The sequence below is a fragment of the Castor canadensis genome, chromosome 3 (assembly GCF_047511655.1).
Source record: "Castor canadensis chromosome 3, mCasCan1.hap1v2, whole genome shotgun sequence".
NCBI classification, from domain to species: Eukaryota; Metazoa; Chordata; class Mammalia; order Rodentia; family Castoridae; genus Castor; species Castor canadensis.
In genome coordinates, this window is record NC_133388.1 from 153217672 (window position 1) to 153239977 (window position 22306).

At 35.0% G+C, this 22306-nt stretch overlaps 1 protein-coding gene across 2 annotated transcripts in view; it reads left to right on the forward strand.

Moving 5' to 3' along the window:
- Positions 1–20632, forward strand: part of Slc26a7 (solute carrier family 26 member 7) — a 112496-nt gene extending 91864 nt beyond the window's left edge. For both annotated transcript variants that reach the window (XM_074068819.1, XM_074068820.1), the window contains 7 exons: positions 363–429; positions 3266–3403; positions 5614–5662; positions 13662–13762; positions 17685–17739; positions 17819–17922; positions 18900–20632. In XM_074068819.1, coding sequence (XP_073924920.1) covers positions 363–429; positions 3266–3403; positions 5614–5662; positions 13662–13762; positions 17685–17739; positions 17819–17922; positions 18900–18935 — 550 coding nt within the window. In that variant the 3' untranslated portion in view covers positions 18936–20632. The remainder of the gene's footprint in view (positions 1–362; positions 430–3265; positions 3404–5613; positions 5663–13661; positions 13763–17684; positions 17740–17818; positions 17923–18899) is intronic.
- Positions 20633–22306: the final 1674 nt, after the last annotated feature.

The window sequence follows — 22306 nt, forward strand, 5'->3', positions numbered from 1 at the left end:
CCTTTTTGACTTCTGTTCCTCTAACACAAGATTTGATCAAGTATTTACATTTTCTAGCCTTTTTCCCATTATGATTTTTTTTTTATCATCCAAGTTCTTACAGCTTGGAGATTTAGGGCTCTGGGAACCAAGATGAGGTAAATTATATTTATTAATTTCCAGTTAGATGCCTCTGTTGTTATTTTCCATTCCTGAGTATCCCAGAAAAATAAGATTTACCAATGTTTTATGAACAAGTATGCTATAGAATTTAAATAATATCAGACACTAATTGCTAAGATAAAATGGTATCCCTTTTGTTTCTTCATTTTTAAAATAGTAATCTGGAAATGACTTATTTTTTCTATTTGCCTTAAATTTAGAACAAAGACTTTAAGTATAATAAACATGAAAGAAATGGAATTTAAAGTGAAGACAGAATCGGATGATGTAAGTTTAGTTTCTTTTTTCCTTTGTGCAATCATTAATAATTTTTGTGGGTGAGGTAGCATTAAGACCTATAAGAAGCAGATAAATTATATCATTTAACAATATAATTGTATTTTTAATTGGTATGAATTTCCAGTGGGATATATGTGACCACTGCATGTTACAGTAGACATGCAAGAAACCAATCAAACAGAAGAAAATCTTTTTAGAGTTGGTGTTCAGATCAAATCATGCCACAGTTCATAGAACTATGGTTTACAGGGGCATCACAGCTCAGATTAGTGAGGCATTTGGAAACCTCTTTTCCATTACTAAATGCATAAACTGATAATCTTTTCTAAATTGGTGGTAGAGGAAGATAGGGAATAGGAAAACAAATAAAACAAAGTTGGCTCATGCATTGCTTTAAAAAAAAAAGTCAATGAAATCACATTGTTAGTAGAGAGTAATTAAGCCCTGAGGTCCTAAAATGCCCACATGATTGAAATTTTGCACAGTGGACAATTTTTAAAGGGAACGATTCACATAAATTATCTTATCTTACGCACACTAGTGTCTGAGTTCTAGTTTCTTGTTTGAAGGGAGGACTAAAATACTGTAAAATATGTGAAAAACAATGTTGGCTCAACTCATTTTTGCCAATTTTTAAAAATTGCCCTCACTTTGAACCTGCTTGGTAAATGTTTGGCTAAACTTTTCTCCTTTGTTTTTCCTATTCACTTGTCTCAGTACCTCATGATTCCCCCCAGAGTAGAGAGAACTAGCCTCCGGCTAGAAGGACCAATGTCAGGGTATTTCTAAGTAGACTAAAAGCAAGAAGTAACATCAAGACTCCTCTGTGACAGCAGGGGAGTGGCTTATGTTTTTAAAATAATTGTCAAAAGATTTGTTTCACAGAGAGCTATTTGAGTACAGAGGCTTTGAGGGTGTTCCAGGCTCAGGTTTTTCAACAACTCTGCCTTTCTTTTCTTTCCTTAAAATTTCCATGGAAATTTAGGGCTGATACAAAGTCCCAACCTGACTCTAGAGCTCCTGAATTCCTCAGTGTGTCCACTCCACATGTCCACATACATCAGCTTGACATTCTTACTTTGAGAGAGAATTCAACTTTGGATTGATTAGTTTTCATCTTAAAAATCACTGGTTAACAAACTTTGTCTAATCCCTACCTTCTTCTTGTGTTACACGTGTGGCAAAGTGAGTGAGGGATTTGAGGGAAAGTTGAAAATGCTACAAATTTCTCCATGTTCTTAAGCCTTGTATGGTTCTAGTCTTGTCACCCACTTGAATGATAACTGTATAACATGGGAATTTTAATTTTATTAAAGTGTTATGCCTCACTAGTTACTTGATGTCTTGTATCAAACCCAAGAGGGGAAAAAACTAAAGTTAACCAAGATTTGAATATAAACTTTGGATGGATTTTTTCCCCTAACTTAAAATGTTATTCCTTTATTCAATTGCTAATTTTTCCAACCATTCTTACAAAAGACCCATTCCTGATTTGGGAGTTCTCTTCCTACTCAATAAACTCAATTCCATTCAGAATTTATTTTCAGGAACAATTTTTTTTTTTGTATTGTCTTAACTGAAAATCTACTGGCACAATCACATGTGATTTTTATGACTAAATATGGCAGATCTAAGAACTAATATTTAATTTTGGTTTCTAAGAAATTTACACTTGCTTAAGTGTTTGACAACTTAAGTTTATTTTTTGTTTTGTTTTGTTTTCTTGAGTTATATGTTGCCAATCTCTTCATTTTCTAGAGTTTAATCAGGTTCATAGCTTTAGCAACTTTTTGAGATTATCTAGCTTGAACATTTATCTAATTTTAAAAATGAGGAAACTGAGAGAGGTTAAATGAATTGTCCAAATTAATGTACTTAATTCTTTCTTCTTTCTTTCCTCTGCTTGCAATGCATGACTATTTTCTGCATCCCCTCTTCTATGCAAGCATTAAAGCCTGAAGGAGTATTGCTTTGCTTAGTTGGTAAGGAGTTATCATTTCATAGAACTGACTATTCTCTCAATGAGAAATTTCTCCCAAAGTCAGAGAAGATGATTTTGACTGTACAACTCCAAATGCTGCTGGTAATACCTGGACAGATGGCCAAAGCAGACACCTTTTGTATCTTTTCCCCCTTCTCCTTTTCTACATCTTTCACCTGTATTCTGGCAACACAGTGTAATCTATGCCTGCCCACGGTGAAATTGTATTCCTGACATTACTTTTCAGTCTCTTTCTTCCAATTAGGACTACTAGTCACTTGTAATGTTTTATTTCAACTGAATGAAAGCTTACGTCATTCTGAGGTAAAGAGCTGATAACTGACCCTTTTGACCACACTTTCATCTTTTAAAAATACTGATGGAGGGCTGGGGGTTAGCTCAGTAGCAGAGCACTTGTGTAACATGCAAGATGTTTTAGGTTTGATACTCAACAGTGGAAAAAAAACCTAATCATTAAGCAAATTAATTTTTATTTGATAGATTGAATGGAAGGGGTACTTTGGGAAGGACAGGCTTTCCTGGTGTTTGTGGATATTCTAGGCTATTGCCTTCCCAAAACCCAGTCAGAAAGAATAAGGGCTACTTTCTGAAAAGCTGGAGACTAGTCTCATGATGACTGATGTTTCTTGGTCGAAAGGATGTACATATTTTCCCTGAGAATTGAGGTAAAACATTAAATCCTCTAAATTAATTTCAATAGTAAAAATGTTAGTTAAGGTTGCTCTCACAATTGAGTGGCATTTGGACTTAGAAGACATACTCATTGGGTCATTCTCTTTTATTTAATTCAGAAATCTGAATCTCTTTTTTCTCCTTTAAAAGGAAACTCTGCAACAGGTAAAAATTGTCTCAATAAACAACCCACTTGTTTTCCTGAATGCAAAGAAATTTAATACTGATCTAATGAACTTCATCCAAAAGGAAAATGCCAGCAACCAGCCACTTGATGACATCAGCAAGGTAGGATGATTGGTTTTGCAATAAGAATGCCATATAACAGGTAACTGTACTTCATGACATTAAGAATTGTTTCCTGTAAAGAGTAACACATTATAAAACTGTGTGCAAGACTCTCTCCCCAGCAAAACCTTATAGTGTAGTATGCTTTTCACTTTGCTCTTGTAATTGACTTTTAGACAATCACTTTATTGTTCATTTATTCATTCATTCAGAATGCCTAATGAACATAAGTACCAGAGAAAAATAAATCAGACAAGCCATTTATTTCAGAGAACCTCTTTATCATGGCCCTAACTAGAATATATTATATTTCACTCTTAAAGACATAGAATATGGTAAACGACTTCAAAGAAGCATAAACTATTGCCATCACTAATGTAACATTGTTATAAAACTTAACTTACCTCCAAAAGAAATGCCAGCTATTAGAGATATTGAATCAAATGTGAGCCGGTATGATTTAGTGGAAATGAGCAGTCTGTCATTTTTGGAATCCTTAAGCCCTCTCCAGTGTTCAGAGCCTGGACTTTCAGCCAAGCTGCCTTGCTTTGCTACTCCCCAGCTGTGGGACCTTAACTGAATTACTTCAAGTTCCTCATCTGTAATCAGGATGATTAATGAGTTAATACATGAACAACAATTAGAATAGTTCTTGGTCCACTCAATGCTGTTTAGTCTGATTTAATATTAGTAGTTTGGTTGCCCTTCTCTTGAGACTTTCTTTGACTATTCCAAAACACAAAAATCTCTTCTTTTTCTTACATCCTTGTCTCTCAACCACCCTGAAACATAGGATATCTTGGTTCCCATTTCTGGTGTCTCAAGAGCTGTCCTGAAGAACATTCTTCTGTCTCACAACTTCATGCTTCTGCCCATAGGCCTTACCCTGGTCTGTATCATTGAGACCCTGTAATAGAATCAGACATGTAATTTGCAGAGCCCATCAAAAAATGAAGATGTGAGATCTTTTGTTGAACAATTACAAAGATTTTTCAAGATAGTGATAGCAGAGCAAAAGCCAAGTGGGAAATCCTTCAAAGCATGGGACCCTTTGGGACTATAAATGTATGATGACAGCCTTGGCTATGTGTCACTGGACCTTCTTAACTCTTCACTATGCTCTTAGAATTTTACTTTAAAGGGAATATTGGCAATCGCCACCAGTAGTTTTGGATTGGGATCTTTCTCTTCTTGCCAAAGGAAGAGATTTGTTTGTAGTTGTTTAAGTTGGATACTAGGCCTATTTTTTTTACAAAGCCTTGTTATACCATGTGACAGTGTGCAGCTGTATTATGAGTTAGGTAGGGTGTTTTTAACTGATATAAGCTTGCAACCACCATGCCAAACAGTATTGGGAGAATATTTGTCCAGAATTTCAAATACCTAAATGTTTTTGTCAAGCACTGTCCAGCTAGGATATCTACTGCTTACTTTAAGGCCCATGCATTCATTGCAAGTTCAATTTTACAGTAATGAGTTTGTATCTGTATCTGTTGGTCTGTACGGTAGTTTCTCTCCATCTGTCATAGCCAGCACAGTGGTCTGCAATTCTCCCCTTCAACTTCAATACTTTGCCAGTGCCTGGGTTTCCTTCACTGGGAGCTGCATTTTCAATAGACGGTGGTGATAGAAGGGCCATTTAAAAATAACCCAAGACAGGCAATTCATTCCCTATTTGAAACACAAATTAAAGAAAGATGTTCTGTCTTGTCATGATGTGGAGATCTACTTTCCTGCATGTCATCAAATATTTCCTGAATGCAGAAATATAGATCAGGGCGCCAGTGTCTGATGGATTCCTGTACATTGTATAGTCTACAGCAGTCTAATCACCAAATTGTGCCTTTGTTTTGTAAAAGAAGTTTTGATGTGCTGTTTATCCAAAAATTTCTACTGTTCAAACACAGTATACTTTTTAAAATACACTTTGTTTCTTTAATCCAAAATTGAACCAAACATGAACTCTTGCAGGAAATGTTCTAAAGAAGACATTTTGACTTGATTACATAAGTTATCTACTAAGCTAATGTATGTACTAAACTTAGAACTCATTATCATTTTATTATTTTCGAGTTTATTGTGGACATTCTGGAAACAAGTCTAGTGACTAGTTTTTGTTATTCACTATGGAGAAAGGAATGATGTACTTTTTCTCATGGACAACAATAAATGTTTATAACATTTTTTTCTTTACATTTGTTTTATTTCAGTCTGAACAAAACACGTTGCTCAATTCTCTGTCCAATGGCAACTGCAATGGTGAGTTTGCTTTAAGGAAGAAACAATATAAGTATATTGACTTGACTTTAGATCAGAGAGTGAAATCTTCTCCTTCTCTCCCTCTGCTTCTTCTGCATTGTCCTCTTCTGTTTCTCCTCCTCACCTTCCTCTTCCTTCTACTTTCCTTCTCCTTTTTCATCCCTTCTATTTTCTGCTCCTGTATCCTCTTCCTCCTACCATCTCCTTCTTCCTCTCTTTTCTTCTGTCCTCCTCTATTTATTTAACATAAATGTTTGTAGCACAGATTGAAACTCATATTATTGTTTTAACGTGAACCAGCATATCCCCACAAATATGATCTCTTTGAATATATTATGGATTTCTACCCTAGCAATGTAAAGTAATTACAGCTTTGTACTTACCTATAAAAAAGAGTCAGGTAACAGCAGCAAATGTTTTGATCAAGGGTGCTTGTTAAATTATCTAATAACTACTGTACTACAGCATATATTACAAATAAATATATTACATAGAACATCAGCCTGTATCAACATGGAATGCAGCTCTTATATTAATTAGCTTTTCTGTTTCTTTTTTGACTTTGCATAGGAAATTTGCTTTTTCCTGCCTGTGCTCTCAAAGAACAGTTACATAGTACTAATACAGTACTTATTTAATGATTAACGTCTTTAATGGCATTGCTCAAATGAAAACATTTTCAGAGTTTCTTGCTTTTGCCTTCCATGATTAGTGCCACTTTGCACAGAACAATAGCTGATGGACATTGTCACCTTTGCTATCTTGGTGAAATTTTTTTGCCATCCAGTGGCCCATTGATAGTGGTCAGAAATAGTAGATCTTTTGGCTTCCTTCTTCTCTTCACTTTTCTGACACTTCAAGATGTCCTCAGTCCTCTTTTTTCCTCCTCTCTTCTCTCTCTTTCCTCTCCTGTCCTGTCCTCCCCTCTACTCTCCTGTCCTCTCCTCTCCTGTTCTTTCCTCTCCTTTCCTTTTGTTCACTCACACCATTCTACTCTCACCTTTCTATGCTTTAAATGCTGTTGGGTTCACTATTCTTCATCTTACCTCTCAATTTGGTTTCTTGATCATCACATTTTCACTTCTGTGACTCTGATACTGTCTTTAGTCATGTTCAAAGTACGTAAGTACAGCTTTCAGATTTTTTTTCTGCTGAGACAAATGATGATTCTTAAGCATAAAACTTTTAAACCGGTAATGACAGGGAACCCAAGAGGGTGGCTATAGGAGAAGATGAGTTTCATTTGGAGGATGGTAAATTAAAGGTCATGTGAGGTCATCCAGGAGACTTTCAATAGATTTGGGGAATTGCAGAACTGATCAGGAAGTTACCAAAGCAAATGGGAGACAAACTGAGTAAGGCAGTGGGTAAAGGGGAAGAGAACTAAAAATATTTTTTTCCCCAATAGACTTTTTGGAAGGGGAAGGTTCATAGTTGATCACATGATAGAATAATAAAAAAAAGTATAAACCAAGCTTCATAAACTATAGGATGGAAATTATGGTATTTCCCTGAATGAAATGAAAAATTGTTTAGCTTGTGGAGAAATCTTCTATTATCATGTTTAGTAGTTTGGGTCCCTCAAACAATTTAGCCCTTTTATGCTAATACGAAGAGGTACCCTACTGAGGTCTCTGATAGCATTCTGATCTGCCAGGCTGGTCTCTACCACCTATTCACCTACTTAATTTCCCGCCATTCTCCAGGTCTTAGATCATACATCACATTTTTCCTTTCATTCCTGTATTAATTCATAACATTGTTTACTCAGCAAATATTTCTTATATTATTGAACATCTTCTAAATCCTGTGTACAGTAAGAGATGCTACATATTCAAGGATGAAAAAAGTAGACATGGCTTCTACCATGTCTAAACAAGCTCTTCCCTTCCACACCTCCTTCTTATTCCCCAAATCAGCAACTTAGGCATACAAATTTCTCACTGCAGATGTAATAAATTGTCATAAATATAGTGGTATAAAACATCACACATGTATTATTTTACAGTTTGGGGCAACAGAAGTCTGTTGTGAATCCAATAAGCATAAAATTAATGTAATGGCAGGACTGTATTCCTTTTGGAGGCTCTAAATGAGAATCTATTTCCTTGCCCTTTCCAGCTTCTAAAGACTTTCTGCCTTCCCTGGTTTGTGTTCCAACCTACATTTTCAAGCCAGCAGTAAGGCCTTTCACATTTCTCTCTGACTTCTTTTTTGTCACCCCATCCTCTCTTACTCCGAACCTCTTGTCTCCTTGTGATTACATTAGGCCCGCCTGGGCAATCTGGGATAATGTCCCAATCTTGACATCATTCATTTAACCAAATCTGCCAAGACCCTTTTGCCATCTGAGGTAACCTATCCACAGGTGCTGAGGATTAGCATGTGGACATTGTTGGGGGCCATTGTTCTGTCTGTCACAAAGGATCTCCTGCCCTTCCTTAGCACTTTGTGCACATCTCCAGCCCTCACAAGGCTCCAAATTACTAGCTTAACTGACTAAGTTTCCTGTTTGGTTGAGTCTGTTGAAGAAAGGGACCATTATCTCGTTTACCGCTGTACTTACATTGGCTAAGATGGTAGTGACAGTATGCACTCAATGCATCTATGTTAACTGATTGCTGGAATGAAGAATGGGTGAATGAATGAATGAAACACTCTAAAATATGTGCATCCAAAATATGTTTTCCAAAAGTAGTGCTGTTGTTTTTCCTAAATGTTTCTTATCCTCTCATTTCTTGAGAGATTAGAGATGGAAATCTGCTTCTCAATAGTTAATTGGTGTCAACAGAAAAATACCCACTTTCAAAAAATGATGAGTAACTCAGACTGTCAAGAATCTTTTGAAGTATATGAAAAGCACTCCTAAATTATGCAACTATGAATACTTTTTAATTAAAGGAGCTAATGAATATTCCACAGGAAAGAGATGACTTCCACAGTCTGGAGTTAATTGCCCACCCACACCTGATGGTTAATTTCTTTCTGGAATGTTATTTTTTTGTAGATAAAGCCCATCATTTACCACATTCCACGTGGGCATAGATTAGTTGTCTCCTCTGCACATGCTCCAAGTTTACCCTTTTGCTTAAGGCAGGATATTAGCTGTAAATTCCCTTTTCTCTTTTCTGGGATGATGTGGTTTTTATCGCACTACTTGATTTATGTAGAAGGTTGAACACAAGGTTATATCCGTAAAATCAGTACAAAATTGAGAGGATACTGTGTAAGAGAAAACTTTGCTTTTATTTTTGGAAAGATTTCAGAAATGCCCACTACATTTAAATTTTCATTTGAGTGAATTGGTAACTTCATCATTGGGATGTTTTTTTCATTCAAAGGAGGTATCATGTATTGCTTCTTTTAAATTAGCTTACTTAAGGGGCTGGTGGTGTGGGTCAAGTGATAGAGCACCTGCTCAGCAAGTATGAGACTGAGTTCAGTCCCTAGTACTGCAAGAAAAAAAGTATGAAAAATTAAAACAATAGCTTACTTAAATAATTATCCACAACACTAGGCACAAGTCTTTTATTTTGCCTTATTTTGTTTTAGATGGCCTGAAAATGTACACATATTTTGATTAAAAGAAGAGTAAAACTGAAACTCAACTATGAAAATAACAGACAAAGCAAACAATAGGATGGACACACAAAGAAAATGAAAGGGAAATTTTTATATAAATTTTTTTTTGAGACAGGATCTCACTATGCAGCCTAGGCAGGTCTCAAGCTTGAGATCTTCCTGCCAATGTTTCCCAGAATGCTGGGATTGTAGGCATGTGCCACTATGTCCAGTTTTCAATATCATAATTGATAAAATCCAAATATTTTCATAGTTGTGAATCTACCATCATTTAAATTAGGGAGTAGTTATAAGACAGTAAAGAGAATGACAAGGACAATTTAGCAATGAAATACATATGGTATGCCAGAAAAGAAAAAAAAAACCTTGTTCTTAAAATTTTTCAATACCTTTTAACCACCATTTTCTGGTTGTTTAGATAGAGTTATTATCAATCTCTTAGTTAACCTATACACAGATTGTTTTTGACTATTGTATTTTTAATTTCAGAATGGTAAGTACAATTCTGACCCAAGTAGCAATGACTTCATGAAGTACTGAGTTGATAAAAATTCTAAGGTTTTATTTCACTTCAGCGGAAAAATGGCTCATGATCGAATTAGCCTGCTCTGGTTATGGAATAGGATTATAGAATTTGATATATGTTTATAGATTATGATTTATGTAGCTTCTTTCAGGTAAAGCATTGCATTGACATGTTTTCTAAATCAAACAATTGCTAATATTCTTTCATATTATATTCGTTTAATTTCTTGATCCCTCTCCTGTATACTTTACTGACTGTTATGCTTCAGTAAATAAAGAATAAGACTTAAGGATCTCAGAAACTTCAGTTGTCACTTTTTCATTTTTAGGGTTAAATATTAATGCTATCTTTCTGTAGAAATTTTTGAGTAAAATATTAGATTGTAGTTTATTTGAAATGTGTACTATTTTATAAAAGATATTCATTTGGTAAAAACAATGCTGTTATCAGCTGTGTGTGGGGGGGGGGCATGTGCTTATAATTCCAGTACTCAGGAGCCTGAGGCAGGAGGATCATAAATTCAAGACCAGTCTGATCCACACAGCGAGACGCTGTCACAAAAAAATCCCCATCAAATAAAATTACCAACAACAGCAACAATATTGCTGTACACGTTGACGAAAAAAAAATGCCTGAGTTTAGTATCAAGTTTTGTTATCACTGTCATTTTAAGATCTATGGCTAGGCTAGGGTTGTAATTAAGTGGTAAAGTGCTTGCTTAGTGTGTATGAGGTCATGGGTTCAATCCCCAGCACTGCAAAAAAAGAAAAACAAACAAACTATTGCCAAATTGATTTTAATAGTGTTTTAAGTTGTTTATTTAATCGAACCTGTTGGATTTTAAAAAATACTGATTATTTTCTTTATCAAGAGCACCTACCTCTAAGCAGTGATGCCCTGGTAAATCTTTAACAAATAATTTTTGCTGCAGGAGACGTGAGTGGAGTTGTGGAGAAGCATTTATCTGTAGCATTTTCCAATTTCTATGGCATAAGTATTTCTACTGTTACTGAGTTCAAGTTGATGGCATACTGTCGTTATACATGCAGCTGAGAATATGTGTACATAATTGCGATGAGCTGGTACCAACCTATTCTGTCTTTTAAGAAACTGTACAAATTTTATTTTATAAAGCAGATATGTTCAAAAAGATCTGCATAGGAAGCTTTCTTTTTTTTTAATTTTTATTCTATTCATATGTGCATACAATGTTTGGGTCATTTCTCTCCCCTTCCCCCTGCCTCTTCCCTTATCCCCCCTTTACCCCCCCTTACCCCTCGCTACCCAGCAGAAACTATTTTGCCCTTATCTCTAATTTTGTTGAAGACAGAGTATAAGCAATAATAGGAAGGAACAAGGGTTTTTGCTAGTTGAGATAAGGATAGCTATACAGGGAGTTGACTCACATTAATTTCCTGTGTGTGTGTGTTACCTTCTAGGTTAATTCTTCTTGAACTAACCTTTTCTCTAGTTCCTGGTCCCCTTCTCCTATTGGCCTCAGTTGCTTTAAAGTATCTGCTTTAGTTTCTCTGCACTGAGGGCAACAAATGCTATCTAGTTTTTTAGGTGTCTTACTTATCCTCATACCTCCCTTGTGTGCTCTCGCTTCTATCATGTGAGCAAAGTCTAATCCCCTTGTTGTGTTTGCCCTTGATCTAATGTCTGCATATGAGGGAGAACATACGATTTTTGATCTTTTGGGCCAGGCTAACCTCACTCAGAATGATGTTCTCCAGTTCCATCCATTTACCTGCGAATGATAACATTTCGTTCTTCTTCATGACTACATAAAATTCCATTGTGTATAAATAAATTTGGAACTCCAATGTACATTATAAACATGATTAGTCTTACTAAATTTTTTGTATCTAACTTTGTAAGAAAGATTTAATTCTGTATAATATATGTATGTCATATGAATTTTTGATGTTTTCCACTTACCAGATATTTGTTAGAGATTTTTATACTCTGAAAATGTATAAACTTTTTGTACTATTTTCTAAATAGTACAAAAATCTATTCATGACCCAATCATCATTCCACTGTTGAGTAGAATGAGTATGTGCTTAGAATAAGTGGTTGTCTTCTCACTGCACCTTGATCTTTTCTTATCTCTGATAACGAACAGGGGCACATTATACCTGAGAACGTCAGTAAGAGCTCCTGCGTTAGTTAGAGGTCAGTCCTGTTTTTAATTAGATGAATGATGAGTGATAATGATTACTACTGAGTGGTTAATAGATGAGCTAAGCTGTGGTTGCTTTGAATTTTGTTTGAGATTCTGATTTACCACCACGTCAGGTCAGGGTATGATGCATAGCTTGAATCTTCATGAACTGCTTAGCTGCATTCCCAGAGGAGAAACAGGCAGCAGAAGGCACAACTGCAGTGTCTGGCGCATAGTCGGCCCTCAGTTCATGCTGGTTGGATGATAGCAGGAGGGTCTGGATCTTAAGCTATCATCAGTGCTTAATTAAAACTCCCCAGATGTCTAGAATGTTGACATCTATCTCAGCATCGCCTCCTCCAAGCCTGCTGTTTGCATGAAGTATTCCCTGATCACTTCAAGGAGACACCTCCTTTTTATAAATTCACATTATTTTTCATTTTATCATTTTTAATAATATGTCATTTGAGTCCCCATCCTATCTTTGGCACTCAAGAATATTATGAGCTCCTTGAAAAAAGAGTGAGATTGTGCTCGTATTTGTTTTTACCCACTACATATTAAAAAACTTCCTGCACGTAGTGCATACTCTGTAATTATTAATCAATTAATAATGTGAATATAGATCTAAAGGTGAAACTTGAAAAACAATCTCATACATGAATATGGCTTTTCAAGTACATTAGTAATTACCCTGAGATACAGGGTAAGTCCCTGTTTCAAGTTTTTTTTTTTTTTAGTCTCTGTTTCATATTTTTTGTTCATACATTTTAAGCAGTGTTTTTTTTTTTAATGTGCTTCTCCTTCACATTTTCTTTCAAAGTGAGAAATAATCATTTTCCCACTTTTCTGTAACTACTATAAGGGAAAACCTTGAGCATTTTAAATGACAAATCTATTCCAATTAATACTTTATTTTGTTCAGAATGTTTAATAATTAATGAATTGGAGCTAATTTGATAAACTTTGCCACTAATTGCAGTGGCATTGCACCTATATGATTTTCTCTGAGAGCTGTATCACTTTTTAGACGGACCCCCAACTGGGGCCTATCACTGTACAGAAATGTCATCACACATGAGGAAACTGTGCCTCTGAAATTGTCATTCAAAAAGAAGTCATGAACTTCCAAATAAAATCACTTTCTTGTCTGGTGTATTCAGAAGTAGATTTACTGTGCAACTAAATGAAGCTTAGGTTTCAGGGTCCCTCACATAGGCCCCTTCTAAGGCTGTGGGATGAATCCTAGCAATAGACTTTTGCTTAAAGTGTGAATTCAAAATTGTGCAAGCTTCAAGCATCACAAAACCAGGCTCTATTTCTGGGCCTATTCATGAAGGGAACAGTGTGATATTGTGGAATATGTCAGAGTGTTTAAGAGGCTTCCATTCTAGTATGTATTTAGCACTAACTTGCTAAATATTCTATTCTTTCAAATTCATTTAAATTTGCCAAACCTTATTTTATCTGTGAAATGATACCAGTATTTAAACTATCCTGTCCTCCTCTTATTTATGTGATAATTACCTGAAATAAAATTCTAATCACTAAAAAACAAAGAGTTCAGGAATAATTAACAATTATCTGAAAAATTTAAATATTAAAAAGCATTCGGAATTAGTGTGGTTAAACATGAGGTCCTGTTGCTTTCCTACCATTTAACCAAGTGGGCTGCAGAAATCTTTACAAAATCTCCCTAACTCAGGTCTCTGTTCCTCTCACAGAAGATGCTGCACAGCCCTGCTGTAGTGAGAGGTGGTCATTAGTCCTGGACTGCAGTGGCTTGAGCCTTTTTGACTATTCTGGAGTCTCCACGCTTGTCGAGGTATTTACACAGCCTGGGTTCATACTTATTCTGTCCCTTCTCTTTAGTAGCTGGAATTTTCATCAGCCATTCTCAGTTCCAGAGTCTGAGCTTCCTTCCCCACAAGCAAAATAGGACTTTGTGCCTCACATCACTGTAGGTTTGTTTTTGGAAAACACCATCCAGCTTCCAGCTGACTTTGAATGGAGGCGGATATTTACCAGGGTAGTCACAAGACAGAGACTTCTGGTGTTATGGACATCATATCTGCAGGGCAGTTAACTTATAAGAAGAAAGAAAAGACTCTTCCAGGATGCAAGCCACATGAGCATGTGGCCTTGGTGGTGGCAGGATGTTCTATTACATCATGACTGGGTTTCATTTGGCTCCATCCCATTCCTGGTCTCTCAGACACTGCTCCATGCAGAGACTTTTTCCTCTTGTTTTCTGGGAGGCAATGATACCTCTTTATCCCATAATCTCCATGATCCAGATGCTAAAAAATTAAAGCTGTTTCTTTAAAACTGACATAGCTCACAAGCTCCTATTTCCACAGATGGAAGAACACCTAATTTTGTGACTTCTAGAAAAACTGAGACCCACTTCCAGGAAATATTTCATCCTTGTTTCTAAGTCAACAAGTAATTCACTCTCTTTCTCATCTCCTTCTGTTCTTTCCCTCAATATCCTAAATCGCTGGAGGCGAGGGGCTCTTAAGGGTATGGTGACATGTGTTCTCATGTCCTCAGCCCTCCACCAGCTTCTGTGCATGTAACCAGCTCACCTTGCCTTTATGAGCCTGCTCCTTACAGGTTTTCTTATGCTAGCCTTCTAGAGTCTTCCCTATTTGTGGTTTTGTACTTGGCCAAAGGCATAATGAATACCCTATGAAAATGTTTTGAGCTCTTTCTCTGCATAACTTCCTCTTTCTATTACTCTGTCCACAATTCTCGCTTATCTAACCCTTCCTGAGCCCCAATTCTGTCTGCTCAGCCCAATGAAGCCACTGCATTTTGCTTGGGTCCCTGTCGTCTTGTGGTGGCAGGAAGCTGAACTCATGGGAGGGCTCCTCTCATTTGTTCATCTCTCAGGGAACTCAGTCCTGCTCTGCCTGAAGCCTATTGTGTAAATACAATACAGTTTGTATACTTTTGTCCCATTGCCTACTTACTTATGGAGGATGGGATAGTATTGAATTAGTTACTCATCATGATCAGAAGTGGAAATCAAACATTGGCTTTCAAAGAATTCAGATTAGTGGTGTTGATATTATTTCACATCTTAGGTTTTGTTCTCTTGTGATGTTGCATTCTTTGTATCTCTATTCATTTGTATTTTAAATCTGATTTGAAATGTCCAACCTTTCAAATCCCAGATATACAGATGTCAACTTTAATGTCACTCTCCTATGAGGATAAGGGCAGGAGTGTGTAGAAGGTTGTGTGTGGGTTATAACTGTCCTCTGCTGCACAGCTGAGGTGTTGGGGAATAATTTTCCTGGATCTCAGTTGATTCCTTTGTGAAAATGAAGTGAAGGGTGATTTTGTTTCAGCAATAGCAGTATTTACAAAGCAAGTAAATAATACAAATCAAAGTTTAAATACTTGAGATCTTAAATCTAGCAGCTATTTTTGGTGAGTTACCATTAAAAAAAATCTTGTTTGGTATAAAACCTTTGCCCAATTGGGCACAACCTGAATACTTTTTATTTTCTTGCAACTAAACCTTGGTTGTAAACACATCGTCTTTCTTCGTTGGAGGCTATTTGTGCTTAGCGTTTTTATTTACTCTGTTGCCAGGTTTTGAAGATTGCTCTTAAACTTGAGTGCTTCAAGATGATCTGGGTGCTCGTTTAAAATGCACTCTTCTGAGACCACCTTCAAGCCCAGAACCTTTATTTTAAATACTCATAAGTGATTCTGAGGCAGGTGGTCCAATGATCACATTTGGAGAAACACTAGACTAGAATTATACTTTTACTGGGAAAGGCTACATGTACATTTTTTGTTCAATTGGATTTTAATTTTGTTACTGAAATTATTAGCTGCCTGCTCTACATTTTCGTAAACAGAATTTAGGATTAGTAAAGAGGAAGAAATGACTACCACTCCCCTAGAGCTCAAGATTTAAGGTTGACAATTCTGAAGAGAATCCAAACAATCCAGGCACTATGTATGTTGAGACAGTGTTGCTCCCCCATCCCATGCATATTAGAGGTTTTAAAATTCCATGTGGTAAAATGATGAGTAAGTTAATTGATACAATTTATTTCTATATTGGCAGAAAAGACATTTGCCCTTGGTGAAGTATTTTTCATCTATATATATAAAACTAGCAATTTTATATCAGTTTTTATTTTAAATTTCTTAATTACTATTGGTTTATTTTATCATGGTTATAATAACATTATGATGTATATTAAGATCATAAGCTTCAAAGATAGACAAACTCTGTATCCAAAGATCAGCTGTATGCTAGTTCTGTGATCTGGGCTTGAGTATTTGTTTGCTTTTCTATAAACTAGAAGTAAAAATATCTATTGCATCAAGTTGTTGTAAGGCTTAGGGATAATATATTGTTCATAAAGTACTTAAGACAATGTTAGTAAGTACTCAATAATTCTAGTTTCCATTATTCCCTTTTTTTTAAAAAAAGTAATTTCATTTCTTAAAGTCAAATAATATAGTTTTAACTAATATTACTCCTTAATTCCAGACACTCCCAAAGAGAGTCCTGAGCAAAGAGCCACAGAGAATCTTCAGCCATGCATGTCTGTCTTCCTGCTCTCTAACAATACTCCCTGAGTTGTTTTCTTAGTTGCTTTAGTATAAAGAACATTCTCCTCCAGTGTAGGTTGAATTGACTGCAGTGACTTCTATTTATTCTATTACGTGGGACACTTGAGGGGTCAGTGAACTGGAGATTATGTTTATCAACATCAACAAACAGCAATGTGTGCTTCATTGAGCTTAAGAAAAAGTCAAACACTGAGAGGTCACCTTGAACTAATCACTTAACTTACAAAAGCAGGAGCCATTTATTCAATGTCGAAGTCTGAGTCCACATTTTATTTTTTTGTTTGTTCACTTATGCTCAATATAGCAGAACTCTGATTATTTCACATTTCTTCTCACATAGGCAGGATTACTTACTGCTGAGAGAATGTGAGAGAAATTCTGGATGTATCACAAACATTGTTAAAATATATTATAAATGCAGCTTTCTTACTTTCTATGTAAGATACCCTATATTATTTTATAACCAAATCCATCCTACTGTAACTAAAACCTTTAGATTTACTTGCACTGAATTTCATGGGCTGAGATTGGTTTGAATGAATTCAAGATAAGTATCTTGTATAAATTGTTTCCACTTGAGATTTTAAAGTATGCTAAGGAAATTAGTTTGGATCTCTCATCTTGATAGACCTTGACTGACTTTTAAAAATGGAAATTGGGCCATGAAAATTGTTTTGGATCATAGTGAGGATTTCAACTTACCATCCATGGTGGGGTTTACAGAGACTATAAATATGCTCAAATTATTACAAGCAAACATTAAAGTCAGCGGTAGATCAGCATCCTCCATCACTTTCACAAATGGCTCCTTTTCTTTCAGTAAAAGAGCAATTTTACATCCTTCTTCTGGGGAAGGAAAGGTGATGCTGTGAGTTTCATTAAATGAAGTAGAAAATATAAGCAGCCGAACTTAATCATAATAAAGGTAGAGGCCTTGCTGCATTAACCTTTAGTCTTTTAGACTCTTGCCAGATTATGTCCAACTGCGTAGCAATGCCTCCCTCTGGTGGTTTGAATTCATGTGTATGCGTGTGTGCGCGCGCGTGTCTTTAATCAGACATAGAAACTCTCCTTTCTTCGAAAGTCTTTTTCCTCCTGTCTGCTATTCTGAATTAATCATGGGTATATCATTTGAATTCTTCCAGGTGTACATGGAATGTAAGGGCAGAAGTGTGGATGTATCATTAGCCAATTGCACAGGTAAGAGAGTATCCTTGGCTGACTTTGAATGTGACCCTTCTGCTGCTTCATGCCTCTGTATCATTGTGCTTTCTTGTAGCTTCCTTGATAAAAGCAATGACATACTATGGAAACCTAGACTCAGAGAAACCAATTTTTTTTGAGTCAGTGTCTGCTGCAATAAGAAACATCTACTCAAATAAGGTGAGTTAATCAAGTTAGCATGTAGGAGTTACAAGCCAAACTTGAACAGAGAATCAAGGGCTTAGCATGTTTTGTATTAGCTTTTTACCTCACTGGCATTTAAAATCTTTTAAACCTTCCCCTCTCCAACTCAGTTCTCTTATATAAACAAAGAGATCTTTCTGTTATTTTTTTGAGCCAGTTATGAACAACTGTCTACTATAATATCACTGCTGAGAGGATTTGATGAGTACCCATCAAGTGCAAACTGCTTATTTCACTGCTTCTTCCAGGAACCACTGTCCTGGGAATTTCAACTCAACTCTTAGGTTCTTTCTTTCTCAGATACCCATACTTCGAAGCTTATTTTGATTGCCATTTTTGGGAACAATATTTTCAGAGTCTAGTGTTCATATGACTGGAAGTATGGAAGTTACCTTCCAAATATGGAACTTTTATGGTTTAGCTGTACAACTGCTCCCAGAGTTGTGATTTCCTGAGATTTTTCTTCTATTATTAAATCATTTTGCCTTTTTTCATCCCTAGAACAACATTTGGTGCCTTCCAGGGTCTGCCCTATTATATTAAGTCAGAACAGTATATATTTGCCAAATAATAATAATACCAATATTATTATTATGATTACTACTGCACACCTAACATGTATTCAGGACTTACTGTGTTCTAGGAATACTCTACAGACTTTACCTATATTAATTCACTAAACTTGCCACAGCCTATGAGATAGATATATTATTTAGCCCATTAATAGAAATGGGAAAACTGAGGCTAAAGAAAGTTATGCCATTTGAATTGGTTTAAAATTCACCACTATGACTTTGGACCTGGAGCTTTAAACTGTTACACTCTGATGCCTTATAAAGTGTCCATTTTCTTAGCATGGTGGGGCAACTTCTGTTACTTCTGCTCTTTTACTATGATACTGATTTAAGAGTTGAGTAAGTAATACGTGCTTATTTCTTCCTCTTCTATTTCAGAATTTGAGCAAACTCAGTGACCACAGTGAAGTCTGAGACCCATTTCTTGCAATACATATCTTGTCTTTAGTACCTGCCCAGAGAAGCCATATACTGGCATATTGCACAACTTTTTTGTACAGACCTTACACATGACCTCTACTATAATAATATGATGTGACTTACTAACTGCATAACCACTGGTCAGGATTTGTCAATAGTTTTTTTCCCAATCTTTGTCTATAAGCAAATTCACTTAGTTATTTTATGTAGAAATCAGTGTTAGTGTAATCATTTAGTATTAGTGTATTGAAGGGTAAACAGAGTTAGTATTTTATATTGTTTTATTTCTGTTTTGCTGGAAGCTAATTTTTAAAACTTAGAATCACTTTTATCATAAGTGACTTAAAATATTTACAAACCAATTTTTAAAACTTCAAGGTCATCTGTAACTAATACATAAAAATAACTTAGGAAATGTGCCATTTTCCTGTACTCTCTTTCCCCAAATGTCATTTAAACATCAGTAAGACTAAATATTATTTTACCCAGTAGAATAAAAATCCACAGAAATGAAACAACCAGAAACAAAGGACAAACTAGAAGTCATTGATCTCCATATTTTTAACACATTCGATCCTGAAGTATTCAGGAATGTCTTCATATATTTGGAAGAAAACTAGTATCTCAATAAATCCAAGTTCTTAATGTCAGTCTATTTTTCTGTGAATTTGGAAATGCTGAGGATCTTCATACCAGATCACTCTCATTTCCACATTCCCACCTGATAAGAGGCTTTTTTTCTCTCCTTTAATTTTTTTGGAGCCAGAGAATGTAGAAATTCCACATCTTATATTTTTTCACAAATATCATTTTTAGATGAGAAAATACAAGATTAATTTTAGTAATTTTGGTCTTATTTCAGAGAGGCAGTCAATAAAACAAATGGTTATCTATCTATACATAGGTAGTTAGATGATAGATAGATCTTCATAATGTGTTTTTCTTTCTTTTTCGTTAGAGGAAAGCTTGCATGTGAATATCTGTAAACCCACCAAAACAATAAGACAAATAACAACAAAAAACACTAATTGCCAGGCTGAACTGTGTACGTTATTGATGCTTATACATATATCAATTGTATTTGAGTACACAAGATTCATATTTTTATCTAACAAATTGATTTACACAGGAAAAATATCACTTTCAAAAATAGGCATAGACCTATATTGATGTTTTAACTGTTCTAGAAATTACCAAAATAAGAAAAAGCCAGGTACTTTCAAGTGAGTTTAAGAAACAAGTGGAAAATAAAATTAAGAGATGGTTGTTTAATGTCTTTCATGGGCATCTATAAGAGTAAATTCCATCTTCTACATGAATTATAATGTTCCCTAGCAACTGTGTGGTAAGCATTCATATGGCCTTTAATTTTAACATGAAATGCTTAAATAAGACAATGTAATAAAGTGAAAAAAGAATAGTAAATGCTCCAGTTTGACTTAAATTACCCAACCATTATAATTATTATTGAAAAGAATACAAAGAATAGTTTTGGACACCAAATTAGCCTCAATCCTTTTATCACTAATTCAGATTGAAATGAGCAAGCCTGGTTCACATCTCCATCAAACACTGTTCCAGGGAAAGGTGGAGGTAATAATTGGAAGTAAAATTTCCTTAGAGAAAGGAATTTTACTCTGCTTTATCCAACTAAATTATTCCAATAGTAAATAGTGGTTAATATTCACCATCCCTAATCCATAGATCACTGGCAGATAAACATGAGTCAAGGAAAGTCAAGAAAAGAAAATATATTTTGCTATATATAAATTGATGTTTTCTATGCAACTTTGGCCTGTTATTTAATTCATGCATTGCAGACATTTTCTAAGTTGTTAGAGATCATGGACTGTGCATGATATTAAAATCATTATGGTGAATCAGTGGGTGGTTTGCTCTATCGTATTGTTAATGCTGATGCAATATTGTCTGAGCAGTTGGGTTTGAATGCATTCCAGTGTTTGTAGTAGACGTTTAATAGGTAACATTTCAAAGGCAATAATTTGGGTGTCAAATATTGATGTTATTCTCAAAGAAAGGAAGACCAATCCATGTACTGTATGAAGTCCTAATTCTATGACTTTTTCCTCAGACATGGCCACAATGACTGTTAGCTGAATAAAATCCCTTGAGTTACATTTAGAGAGTTCAAGAAATTAATCTGAGTTTTAGACATACAAGATTCTAAAACACAAATGTTTATTTCAAAGCAAGAACAGATAGTACAAAAAATAAAATATGGCTCCAGTGTTGCAATGTTTCTGGAATCACACTGAATTATTTTTATGAGGACATCTTATTTTTATGTATGATAAAGTACTTCCATATTACATATTATAGTAAAAAAAAATTGGAAAAAATTAAAACTGACCTATATGAGTGTTAAGGGCCTAATATAGTAACAGATATAAATTAAGCATAAAATATGAAACCAGGAGTAGAGTGTTAATATTACATTTATGCAAATTAAATGTCCTTAAATTTTACCATTTGTCTTTCATTTTAAAGGTTATTTGCCATCTATTATATAATTCAAGTGTTATAAAGTTTAGCTTAAACTACTTTGCAGTAATTTATTTGACAGATCTCTGTTCTATAAATGTGTAATGTAATGAAGAAAGAGATCTTTCTTTTTAATGAAAACATTAATGTGTTAATATCCCTTTTGAATAATGCTTGGCATTTAGTGGTAACCAAAATATGTTGGTATGTTGTTGAACATACATATGCTTTAGAAATACACATTTTATATTCTATGGGATGATAATCTAATTCAATATAGAGTATGTTTTTTGGCAGTGAGTTTGTTGCCAGGTTTCAAATAGGAAGTTAAGTGGTGCTTTCACATTCCAAAGATTTTTAGTTAAAAATCATGTAGTCTAATACGCTGCACTTATTTTTATATTTTTAAATGCATTTAATTACCTTTTTATAATTCTTTGTATTACCTCAGTATGTAACAACCAATTTACATGGAAATAAATTAAAATATGGTAACTATTGTACTGAAATGAATCTGCGTCCATTATTTCATTGTATTTACTCTCCTGCAAAGCAAATAATACATATTGCTTTCTTAGACTGGCCACGGAATATTATGTATTGAAAATTCCTGAAAATATCCATATTCCTGGTAATTTGTTCTTACAAAATTCAATGTAGGCCTGTAAGGTACTGTGCCTTAATTTATTCACTGCTGATAGAAGCACCTTTTGGCTAAAAGACTGCATTTACACAATTCTATTTCACCAAGTGTACACCCTTTTTGTTCTAATTTCAATTAATGAGTACATTTTTTATTCACTTGGGTTCTTCATTATCTATGCTGTTATTTTGTCTTCCCTGAGTTTCTAGGTTGAGTTCAA